The sequence below is a fragment of the Oncorhynchus clarkii genome, chromosome 4 (assembly GCF_045791955.1).
Source record: "Oncorhynchus clarkii lewisi isolate Uvic-CL-2024 chromosome 4, UVic_Ocla_1.0, whole genome shotgun sequence".
Taxonomy (NCBI): Eukaryota; Metazoa; Chordata; class Actinopteri; order Salmoniformes; family Salmonidae; genus Oncorhynchus; species Oncorhynchus clarkii.
The window spans coordinates 90,355,484-90,379,214 of record NC_092150.1 but is presented as its reverse complement, the minus strand read 5'-3'; the positions used below and the strand labels follow the sequence as shown (position 1 = coordinate 90,379,214).

Genomic DNA, 23,731 nt, shown 5'->3' with positions numbered 1-23,731 from the left:
TCTGAAGCTAAGTGGTCTAACACATTCTGAAGCTAAGTGGTCTAACACATTCTGAAGCTAAGCGGCCTAACAAATTCTTGTGGTGCATAGGAGGCCGAAGGTTCACCACCTTCGACACAAATTTTTGAATCGTTCAGTTTGAGAGACTTGTTACTCACCCCCCTGATATGGTCTTGTTTCTCGCTCCTCAGACCGCCCTCCTGCTCCTGTCAACGTGTCTGTGATGCACCTGAGGGCCGACTCCGCCACCGTCTCCTGGGAGGTACCTGAGGGTGACATCATCATCGGCTTCTCCATCTCACAGCAGGTGATGTGTTCTAGAGTTATTATGTGTCCTACTCACCCACAATTATTGTCTCCTTTCATTCCTGTTCATCCCAGTTAACCCAGAAGTAAAGTATTGCGCAATTGGTAAGAGAAGAGAAGAGAACGAAGGAGCTCCTCCCTCTCTCTTTGCAAGTTAAGGAAAAGTCTATGGGCCCCTCCCCTTTCCCGAAATTCGAAAGATACTAACACCTGAGAAATGGTGATTTGCCCAAATAACCAGAACTAATGTTGTTCATTATCTCACTCGTCCCGTTGTATCGCGACAGATCTACAGTATCGGTAATGTAGTCTGTCCACCAGAGACACTGTTTCATTCCTGTTGACAAAATATACACATTAAATGGGTGTGTTTACATCTTGATATAGGGTTAGTCTGCTGAGTGGGTTCCACTATAATGGTGTTTATTCAGTAAATGTCATTGTTGTATATGTGTTAGGGGGGATACTGATACCGTGCTAAATATCTGATGTGTTAGGGGGGATACTAATACCGCGCTTAATATCCGATGTGTTAGGGGGGATACTGATACCGTGCTAAATATCTTATGTGTTAGGGGGGATACTGATACCGTGCTAAATATCTTATGTGTTAGGCGGGATACTGATACCGTGCTAAATATCTTATGTGTTAGGCGGGATACTGATACCGTGCTAAATATCTTATGTGTTAGGCGGGATACTGATACCGTGCTAAATATCTTATGTGTTAGGCGGGATACTGATACCGTGCTAAATATCTTATGTGTTAGGCGGGATACTGATACCGTGCTAAATATCTTATGTGTTAGGCGGGATACTGATACCGTGCTAAATATCTTATGTGTTAGGCGGGATACTGATACCGTGCTAAATATCTTATGTGTTAGGCGGGATACTGATACCGTGCTAAATATCTTATGTGTTAGGCGGGATACTGATACCGTGCTAAATATCTTATGTGTTAGGCGGGATACTGATACCGTGCTAAATATCTTATGTGTTAGGCGGGATACTGATACCGTGCTAAATATCTTATGTGTTAGGCGGGATACTGATACCGTGCTAAATATCTTATGTGTTAGGCGGGATACTGATACCGTGCTAAATATCTTATGTGTTAGGCGGGATACTGATACCGTGCTAAATATCTTATGTGTTAGGCGGGATACTGATACCGTGCTAAATATCTTATGTGTTAGGCGGGATACTGATACCGTGCTAAATATCTTATGTGTTAGGCGGGATACTGATACCGTGCTAAATATCTTATGTGTTAGGCGGGATACTGATACCGTGCTAAATATCTTATGTGTTAGGCGGGATACTGATACCGTGCTAAATATCTTATGTGTTAGGCGGGATACTGATACCGTGCTAAATATCTTATGTGTTAGGCGGGATACTGATACCGTGCTAAATATCTTATGTGTTAGGCGGGATACTGATACCGTGCTAAATATCTTATGTGTTAGGCGGGATACTGATACCGTGCTAAATATCTTATGTGTTAGGCGGGATACTGATACCGTGCTAAATATCTTATGTGTTAGGCGGGATACTGATACCGTGCTAAATATCTTATGTGTTAGGCGGGATACTGATACCGTGCTAAATATCTTATGTGTTAGGCGGGATACTGATACCGTGCTAAATATCTTATGTGTTAGGCGGGATACTGATACCGTGCTAAATATCTTATGTGTTAGGCGGGATACTGATACCGTGCTAAATATCTTATGTGTTAGGCGGGATACTGATACCGTGCTAAATATCTTATGTGTTAGGCGGGATACTGATACCGTGCTAAATATCTTATGTGTTAGGCGGGATACTGATACCGTGCTAAATATCTTATGTGTTAGGCGGGATACTGATACCGTGCTAAATATCTTATGTGTTAGGCGGGATACTGATACCGTGCTAAATATCTTATGTGTTAGGCGGGATACTGATACCGTGCTAAATATCTTATGTGTTAGGCGGGATACTGATACCGTGCTAAATATCTTATGTGTTAGGCGGGATACTGATACCGTGCTAAATATCTTATGTGTTAGGCGGGATACTGATACCGTGCTAAATATCTTATGTGTTAGGCGGGATACTGATACCGTGCTAAATATCTTATGTGTTAGGCGGGATACTGATACCGTGCTAAATATCTTATGTGTTAGGCGGGATACTGATACCGTGCTAAATATCTTATGTGTTAGGCGGGATACTGATACCGTGCTAAATATCTTATGTGTTAGGCGGGATACTGATACCGTGCTAAATATCTTATGTGTTAGGCGGGATACTGATACCGTGCTAAATATCTTATGTGTTAGGCGGGATACTGATACCGTGCTAAATATCTTATGTGTTAGGCGGGATACTGATACCGTGCTAAATATCTTATGTGTTAGGCGGGATACTGATACCGTGCTAAATATCTTATGTGTTAGGCGGGATACTGATACCGTGCTAAATATCTTATGTGTTAGGCGGGATACTGATACCGTGCTAAATATCTTATGTGTTAGGCGGGATACTGATACCGTGCTAAATATCTTATGTGTTAGGGGGGATACTGATACCGTGCTAAATATCTTATGTGTTAGGCGGGATACTGATACCGTGCTAAATATCTTATGTGTTAGGGGGGATACTGATACCGTGCTAAATATCTTATGTGTTAGGCGGGATACTGATACCGTGCTAAATATCTTATGTGTTAGGCGGGATACTGATACCGTGCTAAATATCTTATGTGTTAGGCGGGATACTGATACCGTGCTAAATATCTTATGTGTTAGGCGGGATACTGATACCGTGCTAAATATCTTATGTGTTAGGCGGGATACTGATACCGTGCTAAATATCTTATGTGTTAGGCGGGATACTGATACCGTGCTAAATATCTTATGTGTTAGGGGGGATACTGATACCGCGCTAAATATCTGATGTGTTAGGCGGGATACTGATACCGCGCTAAATATCTGATGTGTTAGGTGGGATACTGATACCGTGCTAAATATCTTATGTGTTAGGCGGGATACTGATACCGCGCTAAATATCTGATGTGTTAGGCGGGATACTGATACCGCGCTAAATATCTTATGTGTTAGGTGGGATACTGATACCGTGCTAAATATCTTATGTGTTAGGCGGGATACTGATACCGCGCTAAATATCTGTTAGGTGGGATACTGATGCTAAATATCTTATGTGTTAGGTGGGATACTGATACCGTGCTAAATATCTTATGTGTTAGGCGGGATACTGATACCGCGCTAAATATCTGATGTGTTAGGTGGAATACTGATACCGTGCTAAATATCTTATGTGTTAGGCGGGATACTGATACCGTGCTAAATATCTTATGTGTTAGGCGGGATACTGATACCGTGCTAAATATCTTATGTGTTAGGAGGGATACTGATACCGCGCTAAATATCTGATGTGTTAGGTGGGATACTGATACCGTGCTAAATATCTTATGTGTTAGGCGGGATACTGATACCGTGCTAAATATCTTATGTGTTAGGCGGGATACTGATACCGTGCTAAATATCTTATGTGTTAGGCGGGATACTGATACCGTGCTAAATATCTTATGTGTTAGGCGGGATACTGATACCGTGCTAAATATCTTATGTGTTAGGTGGGATACTGATACCGTGCTAAATATCTTATGTGTTAGGCGGGATACTGATACCGTGCTAAATATCTTATGTGTTAGGCGGGATACTGATACCGTGCTAAATATCTTATGTGTTAGGCGGGATACTGATACCGTGCTAAATATCTTATGTGTTAGGCGGGATACTGATACCGTGCTAAATATCTTATGTGTTAGGCGGGATACTGATACCGTGCTAAATATCTTATGTGTTAGGCGGGATACTGATACCGTGCTAAATATCTTATGTGTTAGGCGGGATACTGATACCGTGCTAAATATCTTATGTGTTAGGCGGGATACTGATACCGTGCTAAATATCTTATGTGTTAGGCGGGATACTGATACCGTGCTAAATATCTTATGTGTTAGGCGGGATACTGATACCGTGCTAAATATCTTATGTGTTAGGCGGGATACTGATACCGTGCTAAATATCTTATGTGTTAGGCGGGATACTGATACCGTGCTAAATATCTTATGTGTTAGGCGGGATACTGATACCGTGCTAAATATCTTATGTGTTAGGCGGGATACTGATACCGTGCTAAATATCTTATGTGTTAGGCGGGATACTGATACCGTGCTAAATATCTTATGTGTTAGGCGGGATACTGATACCGTGCTAAATATCTTATGTGTTAGGCGGGATACTGATACCGTGCTAAATATCTTATGTGTTAGGCGGGATACTGATACCGTGCTAAATATCTTATGTGTTAGGCGGGATACTGATACCGTGCTAAATATCTTATGTGTTAGGCGGGATACTGATACCGTGCTAAATATCTTATGTGTTACCGTGCTAAATATCTTATGTGTTAGGGGATACTGATACCGTGCTAAATATCTTATGTGTTAGGCGGGATACTGATACCGTGCTAAATATCTTATGTGTTAGGCGGGATACTGATACCGTGCTAAATATCTTATGTGTTAGGCGGGATACTGATACCGTGCTAAATATCTTATGTGTTAGGCGGGATACTGATACCGTGCTAAATATCTTATGTGTTAGGCGGGATACTGATACCGTGCTAAATATCTTATGTGTTAGGCGGGATACTGATACCGTGCTAAATATCTTATGTGTTAGGCGGGATACTGATACCGTGCTAAATATCTTATGTGTTAGGCGGGATACTGATACCGTGCTAAATATCTTATGTGTTAGGTGGGATACTGATACCGCGCTAAATAATAATAATAATAAAAGAAAATAAACAGTTGTCAGATCTGGAGGACATGAGAACTGAGCCGTGCAACTGAAAGCCCTGTCACCCATAGTTTTTAGGCAGCTGCGGGGCTGCTGAAGGGAGACGGATCTGGTGGTGAGAAGTGTGCGTGTGGGGCAGGAGGGTAGAATGAGGTCAGACAGGTACTTGGGGCCAGAGTAGTGGATAGCTTGTTAGGTAGAATGAGGACAGACAAGTACTTGGGTCCAGAGTTGTGGAAAGCTTGGTAGGTAGAATGAGGACAGACAGGTACTTGGGTCCAGAGTTGTGGATAGCTTGGTAGGTGTGAACCAAGATTTTGTACTCGATGCAGGAACATATGGGGAGCTATTGGAGGTTGAACAGCACTGGAGTGATGTGCTCGCAGGGGAGAGGTGTGGGTGAGGACACCTGCAGCACAGTTCTGGACATATTGTAGCCTGTTTAGGCACTTGGCAGATGCTCCAACAAAATGTCTGATGTGCTATGGTGAATAAAGATGTCTGTAAAGCCTGGCCTTCAATTTTACACTGTTTGGTTTTCTCAGCATTACCGAAAGACTTGGTTCACATGCTAATATAAATGACGATGAAGGAAAGTTTGACTACCCCCAAGGCCTCCCAAACTAAGAATCTTAAATATACCTCAACATGTTTAATATACGCTTCCAGGGTGAATATCCACAGCTGCCAGAGAGCAATTTACGGGTTGAATAGCTTTGAGTATGCTTAGAATACTTAGAATGCTTAGAATGCTTAGAATAGTGGAACTACCTATGAATACGGATCTCTATTCTCACTCTCTGTGCATACTAGGAAAATAACACTCTCATACCTGTTTCACTTCATGGACTTTTATGGAGTTTTAGTTCCAACCTGATCTAAGGTAGCAGGCGTAAAATAACTGTTTAAGTGCTCTACGTACTCTACGCAAACGGAGTGACGGTGGTCTGTTTGCGTCGCTCTCTGCGTAGTTCTGCGTACTTTTGTGTGGCTGAATGTTTGCATATAGTGTGTCGAGCCCTTTAGGACTGGTTTCCCAGACACAGATTGTTTCTAGTTCTGGACTAAAAAGCATTCTCCACTTTTTAGTTCAAGACTAGGCTTATTTGTGTCCAGGAAACTGGCCCTTATACAACTCACCATCTGTCTAATACAAACTGCATAAAATCACAGTAATTTTCGTTAAAGCCTGGAACCAGACAAGGTTGTCCTGTATCGCCTCTTTTAATAGCTTTTGTCATAGAGCCATTTCCTATCTCTTTTAGAATAGTGAAACTACCTAGGCATGCTGATTAAAAAAAGGGATATACAGCCTCCTTTCCTCTCTGTTTAGGTTTTCTAGAATTCCAATGAATTACAGTTGAAGTCGGAAGTTTACATACACCTAAGCCAAGCACATTTCAACTCAGTTTTTCACAATTGCAGACATTTAATCCTAGTAAAAATGTATTGTCTTAGGTCAGTTAGGACAACTTTATTTTAAGAATGTGCAATGTCAGAATAATAGTAGAGAGAATGATTTATTTCAGCTTTTATTTCTTTCATCACATTCTCAGTGGGTCAGACGTGTACATACACTCAATTAGTATTTGGTAGCATTGCCTTCAAATTCATTTGGGTCAAACATTTTTGGTAGCCTTCCACAAGCTTCCCACAATAAGTTTGGTGAATTTTGGCCTATTCCTCCTGACAGAGCTGGTGTACCTGAGTCAGGTTTGTAGGTCTCCTTGCTCGCACATACTTTTTCAGTTCTGCCCACAAATGTTCTATAGAATTGAGGTCAGGGCTTTGTGATGGCCACTCCAATACCTTGACATGGTTGTCCTTCAACCATTTAGCCACAACTTTGGAAGTATGCTTGGGGTCATTGTCCATTTGGAAGACCCATTTGCGACCAAGCTTTAACTGATGTCTTGAGATGTTGCTTCAAAATATCCACATAATTTTTCTGCCTCATGATGCCATCTACTTTGTGAAGTGCACCAGACCTCCTGCAACAAAACACCCCCACAACATGATGCTGCCACCCCCGTGCTTCACGGTTGGGATGGTGTTCTTCAGCTTGCAAGCCTCCCCCTTTTTCCTCCAAACATAACGATGGTCGTTATGGCCTGACCAGAGGACATTTCCAAAAAAGTTAAATCTTTGTCCCCATGTGCAGTTGCAAAACCATAGTCTGGCTTTTGTTATGGCAGTTTTGGAGCAGTGGATTCTTCCTTGTTGAGGGGCCTTTCAGGTTATGTCGATATAGGACTCGTTTTGCTGTGGATATAGATACTTTTGTACCTGTTTCCTCCAGCATCTTCACAAGGTCCTTTGCTGTTGTTCTGGGATTGATTTGCACGTTTCGCACCAAAGTATGTTCATCTCTAGGAGACAGAACGCGTCCCCTTACTGAGCGGTATGATGGCTTTGTGGTTCCATGGTGTTTATACTTGCGTACTATTGTTTGTACAGATGAACGTGGTACCTTCAGGTGTTTGGAAATTTCTCCCAAGGATGAACCAGACTTGTGGAGGTCTACAATAATTTTTCTGAGGTCTTGGCTGATTTCTTTTGAGTTTCCAATGATGTCAATTAAAGAGGCACTGAGTTTGAAGGTAGGTTTTGAAAAACATCCACAGGTACACCTCCAATTGACTCAAATGATGTCAATTAGCCTATCAAAAGCTTCTAAAGCCATGACATAATTTTCTGGAATTTTCCAAGCTGTTTAAAAGGCACAGTCAACTTAGTGTATGTAAACTTCTGACCCACTGAAATTGAGATACAGTGAATTATAAGTGAAATAATCTGTCTGTAAACAATTGTTGGAAAAATGACTTGTGTCATGCACAAAGTAGATGTCCTAACCGACTTGCCAAAACTATAGTTTGTTAACAAAACATTTGTGGAGTGATTGAAAAACAAGTTTTAATGATTCCAACCTAAGTGTATGTGTGGCCACCAGCTGCATTAAGTACTGCAATGCATCTCCTCATCATGGACTGCACCGGATTTTCATACCCCCGCCACACTCCCCCCTCTCTCCCGAGCTGCTACTCATCTCCAGCACACATAAACTGTTGGGGCAAGAGACTCTGAACTTACAATGGCCCCAAGTCGTTATATATTTTTCTTGTGCTTTATGCTTTTTTCATCATGACTCCTGCGTGGTTTGTGGACTGTGAACTTGCTTGTTTACATGGGCCAGACTATGTTTGTTCCCACACTCGGGACTCTGACTCTCGATTGGTTACACAGACTATTGACCTCCCATCTTATTCTAACCACCCGTCGCCAGCTTTGTTTTCATGCTACCGGATGAAATTGCTGTACAATAATATCTTGTTGCCATCTGATGATGCACATTCAGATGTCATAAATCAACACTGCAGAGCTGTCCCTGTCCTCTGCCGTGCCTTGATTGTATTACTGCTGATGATATCTGGAAATGTGCATGTACACACTGGCCCAGCTACCTTCGCTAGCTCCAATTCTGACTTGTGCTCTGATATCTGCTTCACTGATTTCTGCTCTGGTAAAAGCCTGGGTATTCTGCACGTTAACACTAGAAGCTTATTACCGAAAATGTATTAATTGAACGTGTGGCTTTGCAGCTCCAATCCAGATGTGTTGGTCATTACTAAGACATGGTTAAGAAATACCTTTCTGGTATGTAACCTTTTTCAGTAAGACAGATCTACCAAAGGTGGTGGAGTGTCAATCTTTACCAAGGAACACCTTCAGTGCTCTGGTTGTCTCCACCAAGTCTGTCCCCAAACAATTTCATTTGCTGGTTATAAGCATTCAACTTTCAAATATCTCTTTGTTGATTGTTGTTGGGTGTTATCGTCCACCATCAGCACCGGCCTGTACCCTACCTGCAGTAAGTCCCTACTTGTATCCTACCTGCAGTAAGCCCCTACCTGTACCCTACCTGCAGTAAGTCCCTACCTGTACCCTACCTGCAGTAAGTCCCTACCTGTACCCTACCTGCAGTAAGCCCCTACCTGTCTGTACCCTACCTGCAGTAAGCCCCTACCTGTACCCTACCTGCAGTAAGCCCCTACATGTACCCTACCTGCAGTAAGTCCCTATCTGTACCCTACCTGCAGTAAGTCCCTACCTGTACCCTACCTGCAGTAAGCCCCTACCTGTACCCTACCTGCAGTAAGCCCCTACCTGTACCCTACCTGCAGTAAGCCCCTACCTGTACCCTACCTGCAGTAAGTCCCTACCTGTACCCTACCTGCAGTAAGTCCCTACCTGTACCCTACCTGCAGTAAGTCCCTACCTGTACCCTACCTGCAGTAAGTCCCTATCTGTACCCTACCTGCAGTAAGTCCCTACCTGTACCCTACCTGCAGTAAGCCCCTACCTGTACCCTACCTGCAGTAAGCCCCTACCTGTACCCTACCTGCAGTAAGCCCCTACCTGTACCCTACCTGCAGTAAGTCCCTACCTGTACCCTACCTGCAGTAAGTCCCTACCTGTACCCTACCTGCAGTAAGTCCCTACCTGTACAATACCTGCAGTAAGTCCCTACCTGTACCCTACCTGCAGTAAGTTCTCTCCTGGCCCCTACCTGCATTAAGTCCCTACCTGTACCCTACCTGCAGTAAGCCCCTTACACTAAGTCTGAATTTGTCCTGCTTGGTGATCTAAACTGGGACATGGTAAAACGCCTGACCAAGTCTTAAAGCAATGGGACTAAATCTTTCTCCGATTATTCCCACAATGAATGACTCAAACACCAAGAAAAGGCTACTCTCATTGATGTTATCCTCACAAATAATCCTGATAGGTGTCAGTCTGGTGTTTTCTGTAATGACCTTAGTGATCACTGTTTTACAGCTTGTGTTCGTAATGGCTGCTCAGTGAAACGACCTGTCCTGAATTAAAAAAACTTTAATGAGCAAGCCTTCCTTCATGATCTGGCCTCTGTAAATTGGTATAGAATCAGCTTGGTCCCCTCAGTCGAATACGCTTGCACCTTCTTTTTTGATATTTTTAGCGCCATTGTTCTAGAAAACAGTTAAAGACCTGGAGAATAAACCCGGCTCCTCACAGCTGCCCCATGTCCCTTAATGTTGATGATGTTGTTGTTACTGACAAGAAGCAGAGCTCTCCTTGCCCATCCAACATTTCCTCATCTCCCACCCCTTCTATTGTGACTTGCCCCGATGCTCCTCCCTCTTTTTCCCCTGCCCCGCTACAAAGTTTCTCCCTGCAGGCGGTCACTGAGTCCGAGGTGCTAAAGGAGCTCCTTAAACTTGACACCCCAAAAAATCTGGGTTAGATGGTTTAGACCCTTTCTTCTTTAATGTTGCTGCCCCTATCATCACCAAGCCTATCTCTGACCTTTTTAACCTGTCTCTCCTTTCTTCTTTAATGTTGCTGCCCCTATCATCACCAAGCCTGTCTCTGACCTGTTTAACCTGTCTCTCCTCTCTGGGGAGGTTCCCATTGCTTGGAAGGCAGCCACAGTGCATCATTTATTTAAAGGGGGAGATCAAGCTGATCCTAACAGTTAAAGGCCAATTTCGATTTTGCCATTCATCAAAAGTGTTGGAAAAACTTGGCAATAGTCAACTGACTGTCTTTCTTGATATCTATAGTATTCTCTCTGGTATGCAATCTGGTTTCCTCTCTGATTATGGATGTTTCACTGCAACCTTAAAGGTCCTCAATGATGTCACCACTCCCCTTGATTCTCAGCAATGTTGTGCTGCTATTTTTATTGACTTGGCCAAAGCTGTTGATACGGTAGACCATTCCATTCTTGTGGGCCGGCTAAGGAGTATTGGTGTCTGAGGGGTCTTTGGCCTGGTTTGCTAACTACCTCTCTCAAAGAGTGCAGTGTATAAAGTCAGAATATTTGCTGTCTCAGCCACTGCCTGTCACCATGGGAGTACCCCAAGGCTCATTCTAGGACCCACGCTCTTTTCAGTGTACATCAACAACATAGCTCAGGCAGTAGGAAGCTCTCTCATCCATTTATATGCAGATGATACAGTCTTATACTAAGCTGGCCCCTCCTTGGATTTTGTGTTAAATGCTCTACAACAAAGCTTTCCTAGAGTCCAACAAGATTTCTCTGCCCTTAACCTTGTTCTGAACACCTCCAAAACAAAGGTCATGTGGTTTGGTAAGAAGAATGCCCCTCTCCCCACTGGTGTGATTACTACCTCTGAGGGTTTAGAGATTGAGGTGATCACCTCATACAAGTACTTGGGAGTATAGCTAGACGGTACACTGTCCTTCTCTCAGCACATATCCAAGCTGCAGGCTAAGGTTAAATCTAGTTGGTTTCCTCGATTGTAATCGCTCCTCTTTCACCCCAGTTATTACCTGGTACTCCCTGTATATAGCCATGTTATTACCTGGTACTTCCTGTATATAGCCATGTTATCACCTGGTACTCCCTGTATATAACCATGTTATTACCTGGTACTTCCTGTATATAGCCATGTTATTACCTGGTACTCCCTGTATATAGCCATGTTATTGCCTGGTACTCCCTGTATGTAGCCATGTTATTACCTGGTACTTCCTGTATATAACCATGTTATTACCTGGTACTTCCTGTATATAGTCATGTTATTACCTGGTACTCGCTGTGTATAGCCATGCTATTACCTGGTACGCCCTGTATATAACCATGTTATTACCTGGTACTCCCTGTATCTTTTTTTATCCTTTATCTTGTAAAACGACCCGTCAGTAAGCATTTCACTATTAGTCTACACCTGTTGTTTACCAAGCATGTGACATAAAACATAGGATTTGATTTATATGAATACCCTATATCTCTGTCCTGTATTTCAGAGACAGCAGGGTCACACCCAGCGCTTCATCAGGGAGGTGAATACCACCAGCAAGGCCTGTGTTCTGTGGGATCTGGACGAGGAGACGGACTATATTATCCAGGTCCAGTCCATTGGTCTGTACGGAGAGAGTCAGGCCAGCAAGAGGGTCCACTTCAAAACCCTCAAGAAGTCTGACCGCTTCCTGTCCAACAGCTCCAACCAAGGTACATTTACACTAACCCTGACCCCTAACCCTAACCTATATAATGTTAACCCCTAGCTCCAACAAAGGTAACCCTTACCCTACACCTAATGTTAACCCCTAACCCTGACCCCTAACCCTTACCATTCCCCACCAACAGCTCCAACCAAGGTAACCCTTACCCTACCCCTAATGTTGACCCCTTGCTCTGACCCCCAACTCCGACTCTGACCCTAACCCTGACCCCTAACCCTTACCATTCCCCACCAACAGCTCCAACCAAGGTAACCCTTACCCTACCCCTAATGTTGACCCCTTGCTCTGACCCCCAACTCCGACTCTGACCCTAACCCTGACCCCTAACTCCTTACACTTGCACTTCAGTTTTATATAGAAGCTTCATATAGGCTATGGGATTTGTGTGTTCGTTTTCCATTATCCATTCAGTGTCTATTGTGACGTTTCAATGAGGTGCTGATCATAGAAAATGTCTATGTCATTGTAATTTACGGGTAATTAACAATGCCTGTTTATCGATGTCTGTCTCGGGCGGTAGGGCTCTAGGGCCTTCGTTACTGCATTACATAATGGAGCAGAAGTGTTTTGAGAGGCACATCATGTTCTATCACACCTGAGATACCTTCTGGAGAGACACCTCATGTTCTATCACACCTGGCACACCCACCTGAGGTACCTTCTTGCCTGTTGGCACAGATAGAGAGGAAGCCCCTGTTTTAGAAAAGGACTGCCCTGCTTTCTCTCTCTGCCTCTTTGTGATGTTGTTGCATTTCTGCATGCAGATACAGAATGAGGCAGATACAGAATGAGGTAGAATGAGGCAGATACACAATGAGGTAGATACAGAATGAAGCAGATACGCAACGAGGTAGATACAGAATGAGGTAGATACAGAATTAGACAGATTCAGAATGAAATAGATACAGAATGAGGTAGAATGAGGTAGATACAGAAGGAGGTAGAATGAGACAGATACAGAATGAGGTAGAATAAGACAGATACAGAATGAGATAGATACAGAATGAGGTAGAATAAGACAGATACAGAATGAGATAGATACAGAATGAGGTAGAATAAGACAGATACAGAATGAGATAGATACAGAATGAGATAGATACAGAATGAGGTAAAATTAGACAGATACAGAATGAGATAGATACAGAATGAGGTAGAATGAGGCAGATACAGAAGGAGGTAGAATGAGACAGATACAGAATGAGATAGATACAGAATGAGGTAGAATGAGGCAGATACAGAAGAAGGTAGAATGAGGCAGATACAGAATGCGGATAGAATGACAGATACAGAATGAGGTAGATACAGAATGCGGTAGAATGAGGCAGATACAGAATGAGGTAGGTACTGAATGTGGTTGATACAGAATGAGGCAGATATATAAGGAAGTAGAATGAGGTAGATACAGAATGAGGTAGAATGAGGCAGATACAGAATACGGTGGAATGAGGCAGATGCAAAATGAGGAAGATACATAATGAAGTACAATGAGGCAAATACAGAATAAAGTAGATACAGAACGTGGTAGATACAGAAATAGGAACAAACAGAATGAGGAACAATTAGTCAGATACAGAATTAGTCAGACACAGAATGAGGTAGAATGAGATAGATACATAATACGGCAGATACAGAATGAGGCAGATACAAAATGAGGCTGTCAGATTCGTGTGTATAGGTGGCAGGGAAGTCAGGCGCAGGAGAATCAAACTGAGTGTAATGGAGTTATTTAATAACACATACTCCAAACACTAAATGTAACAATTAACAAAAATGGGTACGAGGAACCGACATGCACCAATACAAAAATAAATACAACACTGAAATACAAACAATCTCTGACAAAGACATGAGGGGAAACAGAGGGTTAAATATACAACAAGTAATGAATGGGATTGAAACCAGGTGTGTAGGAAGACAAAACCAATGGAAAATGAAAAATAGATCAATGATGGCTAGAAGACCGGTGACGTCAACCGCCGAGCACCGCCCGAACAAGGAGAGGCTTCGACTTTGGCAGAAGTCGTGACAGAGGCAGATAAAGATTGACGTAGATAAAGAATGAGGTAGATACAGAATGAGGCAGAATGAGACGATACAGAATGAGGTAGATACAGAAATAGGAACAAACAGAATGAGGAACAATTAGTCAGATACAGAATGAGGTAGATACATAATATGGCAGATACGGAATGACGTAGATAAAGAATGAGGTAGATACAGAATGAGGTAGATACAGAATGAGTTAAATACAGAATGAGGTAGATACAGAACGAGGCAGATACAGAATGACGTAGATAAAGAATGAGGTAGATACAGAATGAGTTAAATACAGAATGAGGTAGATACAGAACGAGGCAGATACAGAATGACGTAGATAAAGAATGAGGTAGATACAGAATGAGGTAGATACAGAATAAGGTAGATACAGAATGAGGTATATACATAATAAGTTAGATACAGCATGAGTCAGATTTAAAATGAGGTAGATATAGAATATGGTGCAGAACTGGGTTTAAATGCTATTTTAAAATACTTTAGCTGGGCTTTATTGAGCTTGCAATGGAACCAATGGAATAGTTGTAAAACCGCCCATCTGGCACTATAGGCAGGCTAAATACAAAACTTGGAAGTAAAGCAAATTCTTAAAGTATTTCAAATATTTGTACTCAGGTCTGTAGTACACTATGCCAGTTAAGTGCCAGTAGCCTTCAGGATCCTGGGGACGCCAACGGTCTCTATCTCAGTTTATTTTCTACCACCATTCAATTCAATATTGACATGGCACGAGTCGCTCTCTCTTAATTCATTATATGCAGTCTGGGCCCCCCCCCCCTTTCTCTCTCTCTCTCTCTCTCTCTCTCTCTCTCTCTCTCTCTGGCTGCTGTGAATTTATGCAACCCAGTGTGGCTAATCAGGATATCGACCCTCTCTCTAAAACACTTCACGTTGGGTATTACGTTTGACATGTTAGTCATTTAGCAGACCCTCTTATCCAGAGCGACTTAGACGAGCAATTAGGGTCAAGTGCCTTGCTCAAGGGCACATAGAGAAGATATTTCACCTAGTCGGCTCGGGAATTCGAACCAGCGACCTTTCGGCTACTGGCGCACAACAACGGCTCGCTAGGCTACCTGGCATATGGCTGTGGTTGAAAATGACGGGGCTGTGATCGATCGACTGAGGCTTCATTAGCTCTTTATCCTCTAAGTATGCGCTGATGGACTGGTGGACTGAATTTGAAAGACGACTACTCTACATAGCCAGTCATGCAGATTCCTATCCCAAGGTGTTTAATTGTTTTTGTTATTTTAATTAATAGCGTGCTGTCATTAAAAGTGTGCTCTTTAAAAAAACAAAAACATTATTCAAGCAGTGATTGTAGTCTATCAGGTTGTGTACATGGTGAATGCTGATGCTAGTGAATTATGAATGTTTCGGTTTGGCTGACTCAGGCCGGGTACCATTAGAAAGGCCGGCGTTGATCAGCTGAAGTGAAAGACCCAGAAAGAGACGTAGTCAAAATCAACCCATCTTATTCATTTCTCAGTGTCAAGCTCTTTCACCATTTCAATTGGACTGTTTGTTTTTTATTGAGCTGTTGACTAATGTGAATGATGTAAAACAACCAGGGACGTTACTTCCTATAAATCTACAGCCTGCTGTTTACCGTGGCGCCCCTCTGGCTGTGCTGAGACAATCCAATCACTGAGCTTCCTGTGTGAGTGGTCGTTAATGTTTGTGGTGTTTACGACACAGTTAAACGTATTTTTCCTTGTTTATTTCCTCGACCTCTTCCATGTTATCTGTACATTATCTATATAGTTGGGTAATGTAGAGTGGAAAACGACATATCTTTGTAGTGATCAAAGTGAAATTAATAACTTCACTATGCTCCAATGTATATTTGATGTCTGTTTTATTGGTTTGTTTGTTTTTACCCATCTACCAATAGGTGCCCTTCTTTGCGAGGCATTAGAAAACCGTCCTGGTCTTTGTGGTTGAATCTGTTCTTGACATTTACTGCTCGACTGAGGGACCTTGCAGATAATTGTATGTGTGTGGTACAGAGGTGGCGTAGTCATTTAAAAATGGTTAGTGACTATTCTCTCAAGAGATATAACGACAAGGTTCACGTTGGGTAACCTCTGAGAATACATAATGTTGAAGATAAGATTGAAGAATGAGTTTCTGTTAGGGATAAAGCCAGTCTGGTCCGAATCAACTAAAGTGCTAAGTCTGTTAGCCAGAGTTTTTGCTAACATCTTTTGGTCTGCATTGAAGAGAGATATGGAATCTGGCATTGATGTCCTTAGGCGAAGAGAGTAATTCCCCGAGATACAGATTTAACTTTGTGTATCATTCGGTTGCTCTCAGTTTTTCGAAAGTTGTCTGGCAAGTAATTTGTGCGGTTTGTCACCAAACTAAAAATATTTGTGCTTGTTATAAGATAAAATATTTAGCCATTTTAGCTGAGAGAATCCGATTATATTCAAATTTTATTTAATTTATGTTTCTCCATAGATGGATGTCTATCATTCTCCATATCCAGTAAGTGAATTTATTTTTCAAATTCTACAAAATTTTCTATGTTTTGCCTTCTCCTGGCAGCCTGAAAGGACATGATGCAGCCTCTCAAATAAGCATTCAGTGTTTCCCACAATACTAGGGATGTCTCATTCTGTGTTGTTGTTGGTATCAAAGAAAAATTATATTTGGTCTTTAAGATGTTCACAGAATGTCAGTTCTGTGAGGAGCTGAGGATTAAACCTCTAGACCCTCTCGCTTGATACGATGTCACCCAATCGCAGGGAAAAAGGTGAGTGGGACTGCGGTCAGAAATTATAATATCATGATACTTCACATTATAGGTATAAGGGACTAATTTAGCATCAACCAAAAAGTAGTCAATTCAGGTATAAACATTGTGAACATGAGAGTGAAATGAGTATTCCCTACCTGTAAGATTGGAGATGATCCAAATATCAAATAAGTTTGAATTTTTGATGTAGGTATTCAAGAATTTGCTTGAATAGGAGGTAGGGGTACGCCGGGTAGAGGATCTATCCAAATATTGGTCTAGTACACGGTTAAGGTCCCACCACCAATGACCAGGTTTAGTATGGGAGATATCTGGAATCAGGGCAAGGACTCTTTTGAAAAAGGTGAGGTTATCAATGTTTGGCCCATATATATTCAGTAGAGTTACAGAAGTAGAATTGGTCAATCCTATTACGATCGCCCTTTCTATTTGTAATAGTGGTTTTATGTAGAAAGGGAATTTCTTTCCGTACCAGACTCGCTGTGCCTCTCGTTTTGGCGGAGAAGCTAGAATGAATAGCCCACCTACATTTAAGTCTGCTATGAGAATTGTTTTTTCAGATGGGCTTGCAAAAAATATAATATCAGACGAGAGTGATTTCATGTGGGCTAGGACCTTGTCTCTCTTGATTGGTTTGTTTAAATCCTTGACATTCCAGGAAGAAAATGTAAGCCCCGCCCTCCTCTCGTTTGTAGTTCCTACGGTGGCCTGCATAATGGGCAACTCAATAAAAAAGTATGAAAGCGCACCATCAAGAGCAGCATACAGTGCCTTCGGAAAATATTCAGACCCCTTGACTTTTTCCTCACAGCTTTGTTCTAAAATTGATTAAATTTGTTTTTTTTTCCCTCAACAATCTACACACAATACCCCATAATGACAAAGCAAAAACAGGTTATTGAAAGTTTTGCAAATGTATAAAAAAATTAAATCATAAATACCTTATTTATTCAGACCCTTTGTTATGAGACTCGAAATTGAGCTCAGGTGCATCCTGTTTCCAATGACCAGCCTTGAGATGTTTCTACAACTTGATTGGAGTCCACGTGTGGTAAATTAAATTAATTGGACATGATTTGGAAAGGCAGACACCTATCTAGATAAGGTCCCACATTTGACAGTGCATGTCAGAGCAAAAACCAAGCCATGAGGTCGAAGGAATTGTCCGTAGAGCTCAGAGACAGGATTGTGTCAAGGCACAGATCTGGGGAAGGGTACCAAAAAAATTCTGCAGCATTGAAGGTTCCCAAGAACACAGTGGCACAATCGGGGTAGAAGGGCCTTGGTCAGGGAGGTGACCCAGAAACCAATGCTCACTCTGAACCTTCCAGAAGGACAACCATCTCCACAGCACTCCACTAATCAGGCCTTTACGGTAGAGTGGCCAGACGGAAGCCACTCCTCAGAAAAAGGCACATGACAGCCCGCTTGGAGTTTGCCAAATTCACCTAAAGACTCTCAGACCATGAGAAACAAGATTCTCTGGTCTGATGAAACCAAGATTGAACTCTTTGGCCTGAATGCCAAGCGTCACGTCTGGAGAAAACCTGGCACCGTCCCTACGGTGAAGCATGGTGGTGGCAGCATCATGCTGTGGTGATGTTTTTCAGCGGGGACTGGGAGACTAGTCAGGATAGAGGCAAAGATGAATGGCGCAAAGTACAGAGAGATTGATGATAAAAACCTGCTCCAGAGCGCTCGAGACCTCAGACTGGAGCGAACGTTCATCTTCCAACAGGACAACAAATGACACCGATTTTCCTACACTAGTAACTGGACGAGGAGTGGGACAAAATTCCAAAGGCCACAATCAACAGCCTGATCAACTCTTATGTGAAGGAGATGTGTCGCGCTGCATGAGGCAAATGGTGGTCACACCAGATACTGACTGGTTTTCCGGCCCACGTCCATACCTTTTTTTAAGGTACACTGTAGATACACAAAAGTATGTGGACACACCTTCAAATCAGTGGATTTGTCTATTTCAGCCACATCCGTTGCTGACAGGTGTATAAAATCGAGCACCCAGCTATGCAATCTCCATAGACAAACATTGGCAGTAGAATGGCCTTACTGAAGAGCTCAGTGACTATCAACGTGGCACCGTCATAGGATGCCACCTTTCTAACAAGTCAGTTCATCAAATTTCTGCCCTGCTAAAGCTGGCCCTTTTCAAATGTAAGTGCTGTTACTGTGAAGTGGAAACGTCTAGGAGCAACATCGGCTCAGCCGCAAAGTGGTAGGCCACACAAGCTCACAGAACGGGACCGTCGAGTGATGAAGCGAGTAGCTCGTAAAAATCTTCTGTCCACGGTTGCAACACTCGCTACCGAGTTCCAAACTGCCTCTGGAAGCAACGCCAGCACAGGGACTGTTCGTCGGGAGCTTCATAAAATGGGCTTCTGTCACGCCCTGATCTGTTTCACCAATCAGTGTGCTTGTCTCCACCCCCCCCCCAGGTGTCGCCCGTTTTCCCCATTATCCCCTGTGTACCTGTGTTTTCTGTTTGTCTGTTGCCAGTTTGTCTTGTTTGCCAGCGTTTGTCCTGTCAGCTCCTGTCTTTTCCCAGTCTTTCTTTTTTTCGCCCTCCTGGTTTTCACCCTTGCCTGTCCTGACCCTGAACCCGCACACCTGACTTGCCTGTCATCCTGTACCTTTGCCTCTGTTGCTGTTGCTGTAATAAACATTGTTACCTCGACACGGTCTGCATCTGGGTCTTACCTTATCCTGATAGGTTTCCATGGCAGAGCAGCTGCACACAAGCCTAAGATCACCATACGCATACGATCAAATGCCAAGCGTCGGCTGGAGAGGTGAGAGAGACAGAGAGAGAGAGACAGAGAGAGAGACAGAGACAGAGACAGAGACAGAGAGAGAGAGAGAGAGACAGAGAGAGAGACAGAGAGAGAGAGAGAGAGAGAGAGAGAGAGACAGAGAGAGAGACAGAGAGAGAGACAGAGAGAGAGACAGAGAGAGAGAGAGAGAGAGAGAGAGAGAGAGAGACAGAGAGAGAGACTGAGAGAGAGAGACAGAGAGAGAGACAGAGAGAGAGAGAGAGAGAGAGACAGAGAGAGAGACAGAGAGAGAGAGAGAGAGAGAGAGAGAGAGAGAGAGAGAGACAGAGAGAGAGACAGAGACAGAGACAGAGACAGAGAGAGAGAGAGAGAGACAGAGAGAGAGAGACAGAGAGAGAGAGACAGACAGAGAGAGACAGAGACAGAGACAGAGACAGAGACAGAGTGAGAGACATACATTACATACAGAGTTCACTCCACAATGAACAGGGCCTGTATTTTAGTCTTACCTAATGAAGGCAGGAATTCCTACTTAAGTCATGCTAGTACGGTATCTGTCACCTGATTGGTCAGGTTTCCACTCTCACATTACTTCGATTGTATGTTTCGCTAACTGACCTGAGAGGCTCGCCGCCATTGAAACGAGTTCTCTGGAGTGAGGAATCACTCTTCACCATCTGGCAGTCCAACGGACAAATCTGGGTTTGGCGGATTCCAGGAGAATGCTACCTGCCCGAGTGCATAGTGCCAACTGTAAAGTTTGGTGGAGGAGGAATAATGGTCTGGGGCTGTTTTCCATAGTTCGGGCCCCTTAGTTCCAGTGAAGGGAAATCTTAACGTTACAGCATATGACATTCTAGACGGTTTTGGTGCTTCCAACTTTGTGGCATCAGTTTAGGGAAGGCCCTTTATTGTTTCAGCATGACAATACACCCATGCACAAAGCAAGGTCCATAGAGAAATGTTTTTTTGAGATTGGTATTGAAGAACTTTACTGGCCTGCACAGAGCCCTGACGTCAACCCCATCGAACACCTTTGGGGTGAATTGGAACGCCGACTGCGAGCCAGACCTAATCACCCACAACATCAGTGCACCGACCTCACTAATACTCTTGTGGCTGAACCGAAGCAAGTCCCTGCAGCAATGTTCCAACATCTAGTGGAAAGCCTTCCCAGAAGTGAGGAGGCTGTTATAGTAGCAAAGAGGGAACTAACTCCATATTTATATCCATGATTTTGGAATGAGATGTTCGACGAGCAGCTGTCCACGTACTTTTGTCCATGTCCATATATAGTGCACTACTTTTGACCAGAGCTCTATGGGCCCTGGTTAAAAATTAGTACACTATAAAGGGAATAGGGTGCCATATGGGATTCAAAAAAGAGAGTTTCTCTTTGCTCTCAGAACAGTCTTCAGGCCAGCTGGGAAATACACTGAGTGAAGTTTTAATATATTTTATTTACACAGTTTTCTTAAAGGGGATAAATCTGTCCCCGGATACACCAGCATCTCACATGGTACCCTATAGTACAGGAAATAGGATGCCATTTGAGACACATCTAAGTGTGGGGACTTACCCCTCAGGAACAGGAAACAGGAAACAGCAACTGTAACTATACAGTGTTCTATAAGGAGAGTAAATAAAGACTGTAGTTCAATTTTATTACTGCCTAGTAAATAAAGAGAGGCCTGTCTGTGCTGTCAAAACACGTCTGAGAAAAGAGGTTCCAAATTAGTGTGAAACTTCTAAATGTTCTGACTGCTGAGTCACTATCTAAAAAAAAACTTTCAGTCTGACAGCAGACAACCGTTACAGAGAGCAACGCGACACTGGCTGCTTCCCAACAAGCTATAGACAGACTCTCTGTGTGTGTGTGTGTGTGTGTGTGTGTGTGTGTGTGTGTGTGTGTGTGTGTGTGTGTGTGTGTGTGTGTGTCTGTCTGTTTTGAGCATATGTGATGTACACAAATGCACATTTCTTTAAAAAAAACAGCAGATAAACACAAATACACCTTGGCAGGTAAAAAATATATATAAGATTGTTTAGTTTACATCAAATTAATGGTGCATTGATTGTCTACAACTGGACTGAAGAGATCTCTCAAGAATCGTTCCGGATGTAAATCGAATCATCACCATTAAACTAGAAAACAATCCTTGATGCAGGAGAGAGAGACTGAGAGAGAGAGAGAGAGAGAGAGCTGTGAACATCTAAAGACAATACCAACTTAGTGGCAGTCCATCAGGTTTATTGATTGTGTGTACAATTGCATCTGCTGAGTAGAAACTGGGGAGTGGTTGCATTGATTTTGTATCAGGACTTTAAAGTCTGTAGTCCAAACACATTATTTTTTGCCCCATCAGCCCTTGCACTAGCCACTTTCCCTTGGGGGTGGGGGGGTCCCAGTGGAAATCGGATGCAGTTTGATTATCGTCTTAAAGTAGAGCTCCGTTTCACTAACTTTCTCCCCTCGTTCCCCCGTGATATTTGTAGGGATGGTCACTTGTGCGGATGATATGACCCACAATTCAATGCAAACTGTAGTCACATGTCATACGTCGGCGGCCACGAAGTGTCAAATGTAATCAACACTGCTGCATGATGATGCTAGCTTGCTAAAATAAAAATAAAAATATATATATATTATAGGCATTGATTTTAGCATTGGCAAATTGGCTTCAAATCAAATGTTATTGGTCACATACACATGGTTAGCAGATGTTAATGTGAGTGTAGCGAAATGCTTGTGCTTCTAGTTCCGACAATGCAGTAATATCGAACGAGTAATCTAACAATTTCACTACAACTACCTTATACACACACAAGTGTAAAGGAAAGAATAAGAATATGAACATATGGATGAGCGATGGCTGTGCGGTAATGGCAAGATAGAGTAGATGGTATAGAATACAATACATACATATGAGATGAGTAATGTAGGGTATGTAAACATTATATAAAGTGTCATTCCACCATGCTACAGGTTATAGGATGGGAGAGGGAAGGAAATGGATCCTTAGTTTTGGCCAATCCCTTTAAATTAGGATTATTAATAGTGGAGATTGATGTGTGATTTTGACCAGCACTTCCTCTCCTCTGAGGCTGACCAGCACTTCCTCTCCTCTGGGGCTGACCAGCACTTCCTCTCCTCTGGGGCTGACCAGCACTTCCTCTCCTCTGAGGCTGACCAGCACTTCCTCTCATCTGAGGCTGACCAGCACTTCCTCTCCTCTGGGGCTGACCAGCACTTCCTCTCCTCTGAGGCTGAATAGCACTACCTCTCCTCTGGGGCTGACCAGCACTTCCTCTCCTCTGAGGCTGAATAGCACTTCCTCTCCTCTGAGGCTGAATAGCACTTCCTCTCCTCTGAGGCTGACCAGGACTTCCTCTCCTCTGAGGCTGAATAGCACTTCCTCTCCTCTGAGGCTGAATAGCACTTCCTCTCCTCTGAGGCTGAATAGCACTTCCTCTCCTCTGAGGCTGACCAGCACTTCCTCTCCTCTGAGGCTGACCAGCACTTCCTCTCCTCTGAGGCTGACCAGCACTTCCTCTCCTCTGGGGCTGACCAGCACTTCCTCTCCTCTGAGGCTGAATAGCACTTCCTCTCCTGTCGGGCTGACCAGCACTTCCTCTCCTCTGAGGCTGACCAGCACTTCCTCTCCTCTGGGGCTGACCAGCACTTCCTCTCCTCTGGGGCTGACCAGCACTTCCTCTCCTCTGGGGCTGACCAGCACTTCCTCTCCTCTGAGGCTGACCAGCACTTCCTCTCCTCTGAGGCTGACCAGCACTTCCTCTCCTCTGGGGCTGACCAGCACTTCCTCTCCTCTGAGGCTGAATAGCACTTCCTCTCATCTGAGGCTGACCAGCACTTCCTCTCCTCTGGGGCTGACCAGCACTTC

At 43.3% G+C, this 23,731-nt stretch overlaps 1 protein-coding gene across 1 annotated transcript in view; it reads left to right on the top strand.

Annotated features, from left to right (window-relative positions):
• Positions 1 to 23,731, top strand: part of LOC139407435 (fibronectin type III domain-containing protein 4-like) — a 78,841-nt gene that overhangs the window by 35,264 nt on the left and 19,846 nt on the right. The window contains exons 2-3 of the mRNA XM_071151221.1: positions 192 to 307; positions 11,997 to 12,201. Coding sequence (XP_071007322.1) covers positions 192 to 307; positions 11,997 to 12,201 — 321 coding nt within the window. The remainder of the gene's footprint in view (positions 1 to 191; positions 308 to 11,996; positions 12,202 to 23,731) is intronic.